Raw genomic sequence first — 6,528 nt, forward strand, 5'->3', positions numbered from 1 at the left:
ATTCATAAAAAACTCCATTTTTGGAGGTATTTTCAAATCGGTCCAGCTCACTTAAATCTTAATATTTTTCCGAAATATTTTGGTGGACGTCTTAAAATATAATAGATTTTATAATTCCAATGGAAAAATAGCACCGATTTGTTTTTGTATGGGGACTGATGCAGTCTAATATACATATATGTATTGTATGTTTTTTACGTTTTTATACATACATACTGTAAAAGTGTTGGGGCTGTTAACTTATCTCTTAACGATCTATCTATAGTTTAAAATTGATAAGTGTATGGCCCTTAATATGCTTAATTTGTTAAATGGCCCATCAAGTCGATTGACCGTGTACTTATGTTCTTGTGGTGTGATTGTACCAGCTGCTGGTGCGACTTCAAAACCTACTTGAAAATTTTATGATTGTACCAGCATGCTGGTGTCGTGAGTGGTGAAATTAGCTCAATATTCTAAGTAAAAAGTGTGTTGACGAAAATTGCTTGCACTATATGAGTCAAAGCCGTGTTTGTGGAAGATTAAGTTCTCGATATTGCAGTTGTGAATTAAAAAAAAAAAAAAACAATGTTTGACAAAATGGTAGAAAAATTATGAAATTTCGGCTCTAATCATTTCGATCTTTCCTCGACCTCATTTCTAAAGAAATAAATATTGTACCAGCAAGCTGGTGTCGTATATTTCCCCTTTTATACAAAAAGGTTTTTGGTTGGATAAAATATTTGTTTTTTCCAGAGTTCATTGTTTACCATTACTTATTGATATTGTTTGCGTGTATACTTATATATGTATATGTAAGTAAAAAATTTTAGCTGCCATTTTTAGCCACAATGACTTTTTTAGCTCTTTTTTAGGCCTTTTTTTAAAGGAATTTGGCTACCACTAAAAATAATTCGCGGCAACACTGGTAGAGATAAAGAAAAACGAGACCAACCCCGATACAGAATAAGAGCCTTAGAATCAAGCCAAAAACGAGATATGACAATTAATAAGAAGGAAGACACAGACAACATTGCGGCCGCATGCATTACTTGTTTATAAAAATAAAACTTTCAGTACGGACAAAACTACCACATCAGGTGGTATGGATATTTCTTTAGTGATTAAGTTTTTAAGTATTTATGTACATCAATGTTTGAATGTGGGTATTTCCATACGTCGCATACGTGACAGCCGTACGTTTCAATGTGATACAAAAAAGGAATACCATTTGTTTTCTTTAACTTTTTTGGTCCATTGTATACAACATAATTAGCTCTATATTTAACCGAAAAATGAAAACAATCGAACTGCTTGGTCCTGAAATAAATGCTTATATATATTGAGAGTGTCGTTACGTGACAAAAAATGGAAGTTGATTTTTTCTTTTCTTACAAAATCGCAAAATTCTGCGAATTGTGGATGGCTATTTTCATGAAACTTATTTTAATATGATTTGGAGCAATTCTAGTTGTTTTTAGAGTTTTTTGAATTAATGCAACTTGCTTCAATTTTCTTTTACAAAGCCAAGTATGAGACGTCACGTGACGTGGCGTCACGTGACATAAATTTCCATCGTTATATTTTTGTTAATATTGCTTTTAAATGAATTTTTAACGCAAATAAAACATGTATTTTATGTCGAATATATACTTGATATACATACGCCAAATTCGAACCAAATCGGACCATAAATACGGAAATATCTCGACCTTGGCGCCACCTAGGAAGACCATTTTACTCAAACATGATTCTACTTACATAGCCAGTATATATTTTAAAAAGCAGAGAAATCGGTCTGTAAATACGTTAGTTATAAGACTTTTATTTTTTTTGTCGTGGTGGACCTTCCGATGGAAACACCCATATCTAAATAATGTATGTTGGTTTGTCATTTAATTAAATTTGTTGTTGTATATGTACACATATTCATTTGTTTTTCGATTAATACTTAATGTGTGTGATTTTTTTGTGTTCTTGTATATTTGTCTTAACAGAGAAAATAAACAATACCCCTGAAGATGCTAGAAAAGCTTTAGCGAAACGTCGGGTAAAAAGTGGAATAATGTAATTTTATTTGCACCAAAGCATAAAGAACAGACTAGCCTATAAATATAAAATTAAACAAATATATTCTTTAAAATAAAATGTTGGTCTGACGTTTCTTGTTTCCATATAGATAGTACAGAATTACAGGAATTAAAATTTTGGAATAAAATTAAACACAGGGAGTCCCTGCGGTATTCCAGAAAAAAAATTTTTTAAACAAAATTCCAAAAAATGCTAAATTTTAACGAAAGGAATAAAAAATATATGTAAAAATAGGTTATTTTTTATTATTCTATTAAATAGTACGGGATTTTAGCTTTCAAAAGAGGAAATAAAAACCTGCTCATTTTTTGCACTTTCTGAAGTAATGCGTTTTTCGCTAATGCATAAAATAATTTTTTCATTTTTTGTCAGTGCCTTGAGATCTGCACGATTCGTTCCATTTTCAAAAATGAAGTGTCATATTAAAAAACTTGACCTGTGGACAATAGAAGGTTTATTTTTTTCTTTTAAAGAGTTGCCACCTGTTAAAAAATTAGATTGTTATAAAATTAGATTCCAATTTTTTTATAAGTTAAATTAATTATTAAGAGATGGGTATCAATCGAAATGTGTATTAACTACATGCAGCGAGTTGCCTCCTGTTTAAAAAAGGAACCTTGCCACCTTGAACTAAAGGAATTAGGTAATTGAAATAGATAGGTATCACCATAAGGGAGTCAGATGAAAGAGGTTTGAGCTTAAAAATATTACAAATAGGGTTGCACCTGCTTGTAAAGTCGAATTTAGTTAAACTAAAATAATAATTACGTCAAACCATAGTATTACGTCGTCGTATATGTTATTTTATTACAAATACATATATTGTCAATCAGCGGTTTGTTCTGATTACATTCCTTTAAATTACTGGACTCTTAAATTAACTCAGGAATGTTTTTACTCTTCACTTATTTATTTCTAAATATGTCAAATTTTTCAATTTTTCAGATACTCATATTAATAATAACAATAGATTGGCGCTTACACATATGTTAGTGTTTGGCCGAGCGTCTCCTCCGATTTGTGGCGTGCGCCTAGATGTTGTAACACAAAGCGGAGGGACCTACAGTTTTACGCCGACTCCGAACGGCGATTGTATTTTTATGATAAGCTGTATTTCATGTATTTCTAGATTTACTAGATATGAATAAATAAATAAATAAATAAACATGTGGAAACCCTTCTACGTGTCGTTTAGAAGTAAAGTATTTTCAAAACTAGTACAATTGATACCCATATTGTAATATCCAATTCATTTGACTTATTAAATATATCTATATCTAATCTAAAATTACACATTCGCAACATCCCTAGTACAAACCTATGTAAAAGCCACAAGAACCCAAATTTTCAACTTCAAACTGCATTTACAGTGAAAGTATGAAAGTGTCCCCAATTTTACTAATAAGCGAATTTTCAGTTAAATCCGTCCATAATTCTATTTTTGCCCACATTTTATATGTAAGGGAAGCACTGTGCGTCAGAGAAAAAAATTAAGAACGCAATTTTACTATATTTGGGCCTTGTTTTCGCGAATATATTGATTGTTTTTTGTGCAAAATTGCCTGTCGCAAGGTGTTATATGTATATTGAGCTACACAGTTATTATAAAATAAATATTAAATATTAAATAAACAAAGAAAATATAGCCAAAACTGGTTAATATAAGGCGTTTACATTATTGCCAAAACTCTAAATAACAAATCCCAGGATTCTAGACAAATAATCCCGGGATTTTCGGGACTAAAAAAACCAGGATCCCGGGATTAACATTCCTAACACTTACACTATACACTATATACATACTCAGACGTGAACTATCAATTACATGCGTAATAAATTTTTGTATGAAATTAATATTTTTAAATACGAACATTTTTAAACGATGATCAAATNGAATTTTATATCTGTAGAAATATCGTTTATAAAAAGCAAGAACAGAATCGGGCCTAGGTGGCTACCCTGAGGGACTCCTGAAGTAACATCAATGACGTCAGAGATAGTATTTTTAAACAATACCCTTTGTGATCTATCATAGAGGTATGAAGAGATCCAACGTAGAAAATTAGGTGGAAGACCAAGAAGATCAAGTTTATAGATGAGCAACGAGTGGCACACTTTGTCAAATGCTTTACTGAAATCAGTAAAATGCTTTACTGAAATCAGTACAATGCTTTACTGAAATCAGTAAATAAGTATTCATTTTTACTATGCATTATTTCCCTCAGTGTAACTGCCGCAAGAAGTACTACGTTTACTTAGGAAGCTTGTAAGAAAATTCAAAATACGAACCCATTCAGAGTGTAGTAAGGAGGTTATAGGAAGTGAGGGATGGGTCTAATTAATTTTTTGTAGTCATTTTAGGTTTGAACGGTCCAAGAAAGATACGAATACACACCCATCTTAATTTTGCATGAAATATTAAATTTCAATTCCCAGGTGTGGTTGTAAGAGGGTGGTAGCGTGAAAATGGTCCGTTGAAGTTAGTTTTTTGGTCATATTCGTTTTCAGCGATCCTGAAAACCTAGTAATAGTGGGTTATACCATGTGGTTCACAACATTTTTTGTTTTTGTGTTCCTGTGTAATTAATATACAACTGCTTTCGGATTTTCCACCTTAACGTGTCAAAGACCTCTTTTCTAGAGTTTGGTATGTTCACGAAAGTTAAGGCCTGAGACATTCTGAACAATTTGCCAAAGAAATTTTGCCAAAAAACCAACAAGATAAAAGATAGAAACCATAAAATAGGGTATAACACCTGAAAAATTTCCATTGGAGGCAAAATTTCCAAAAAAAAGTTATATGAAGCCATGCAGAAAACTTAAAAAACTAATGATGCAGTTCGATTCCCCATACCCGAAATAGGGTGAAACCGTCTTCTCCGGCCATATCTTTTTTTGAGGCTATAACAGTGTAATAATACATGCAATAATAAAGACATTAGCTAGTCACGAATCCAAAAGCGAAAGAGAAAATATTGCTTACCATGGAACGTTGCCGACGGGCTGGCCCGCTGGAGTGAGTATAAATGCTCCATGTAGCTGGGAATTCTGTAAGCGGGATGGAAATCATGTGGCTGGGTTGGTGGTGGCGGCACAACTCCATGGGTGTGGTGATGAGCGTGGTGGGAGTGATGATGTGTGGCGGCGGCGGCAGCGGCGGCGGCCGCACTTGCAACGTCCAGTGACATTTGCATGTTGCTGCTTTCGCTGCCGTTGCACTCATTCGTACCGCCATTTGTGGCAACATTACTGTCACTCGCAAGACTACTACCATGAACGGCTGACGGATTGAGGGAGTTTCCAACACTGGTGGGTAATGGAGGCGGTGGCGGTAACACAGTGGCTGCAGCGGCTACAGCAGCTGCTCGTCTTGAAGCGAGAAATTGCAGATCCGAATATGTACTAATAGAAAATATAAAAAATATAAATTAGAATTAGATTTATTTATATTTTTATGAAAAAATACATGATTTTCTGCATTTCTTAAAAAGTTTTTTCTACCTGATTATATTTGTCCTATAGGTACGGTGACCAGATTTCTGTGCACAAAAATCGGGACATTTCTAAAGCATCGAATCCGAACATACAATTTTGTTTTTAGAACAAAAAGACATACCATCTTTTAATACAGTTTTATTTAAGACAAAATAAATAGAAATCTGTATATGGGGCGTTCCATACCAAATCGGACGGGGTTCACAATTCATGTGTTTGATTTGTTTCAAATTTTTAGGGTTGACGCATTAACACAAATAATAAATAAATGGGAAATTTGAGCTTGATTAATACATTAGTAAAAACTTTACAGCACAAAAACAAAAACAAATCCATTTAATATTTTTCCAAATTTCTCGAGAACGGGGCGAGGCAATAATTTGAAAAAAATCACACATACACACGTAAAAATTCTCCATGAAAAAAAATATTTTTAAGATTTTTTTCTTGAGAAATTTTTCACATACATATTTTTTGAGAAAAAAAATTGANCATTGCTTGACAGTATTTGGTAATTCATTATAACTTTTAAGACCCTTGTAATAAAGATTACATTTATCAGATTCGCTTTTTAACATGGGTAAATTGAAGTCATTTTTCTTACGTGTATCTTTATTGTGTACATTGCTGCCATACTTTAAGTTAATCTTTAGGTATTCTGGTAAATTATCTTCAATAATGTTTTTAACAAATTTCATCGTATAATAAAAGTGCTGTTGTTTCACACTTAGCCAACCAAGTGCTGATAACTTGTCTCTAATGGGCGTGTCATATCGTTTTCGAAGAATGAATCTCATTGCTTGTTTCTGTTGCTTCTGCAATTTATAAATTTGGCTATCATTCATTATGAAGAAAATTTTTGGACAATAATTGAGGAGACGTTTTATTATTGATCCATATACCATTATTTTATATTTCCTTTTCAGTAATTTGCAAGTACGCCGCATAAAGTACATTTTTTTT

General features: G+C 32.7%; 1 protein-coding gene and 1 long non-coding RNA gene across 2 annotated transcripts in view; one reads left to right on the forward strand and one right to left on the reverse strand.

Moving 5' to 3' along the window:
- The window catches only part of ci (transcriptional activator cubitus interruptus), a 112,824-nt gene extending 107,479 nt beyond the window's left edge, over nucleotides 1–5,345 (reverse strand). The window contains exon 1 of the mRNA XM_017637305.1: nucleotides 5,054–5,345. Within this exon, the coding sequence (XP_017492794.1) occupies nucleotides 5,054–5,264 (211 nt within the window). The 5' untranslated portion in view covers nucleotides 5,265–5,345. The remainder of the gene's footprint in view (nucleotides 1–5,053) is intronic.
- LOC108380920 (uncharacterized) overlaps nucleotides 1–6,124 on the forward strand; it is a 17,549-nt gene extending 11,425 nt beyond the window's left edge. The window contains exon 3 of the long non-coding RNA XR_001849602.1: nucleotides 6,114–6,124. This is a non-coding gene — a long non-coding RNA (uncharacterized LOC108380920). The remainder of the gene's footprint in view (nucleotides 1–6,113) is intronic.
- The last annotated feature ends 404 nt before the right edge of the window (nucleotides 6,125–6,528 follow it).

The sequence above is a fragment of the Rhagoletis zephyria genome, unplaced genomic scaffold (genome assembly GCF_001687245.7).
Source record: "Rhagoletis zephyria isolate East Lansing unplaced genomic scaffold, Rhagoletis_zephyria_1.1 Rzeph_scaffold_00129, whole genome shotgun sequence".
NCBI lineage: Eukaryota > Metazoa > Arthropoda > Insecta > Diptera > Tephritidae > Rhagoletis > Rhagoletis zephyria.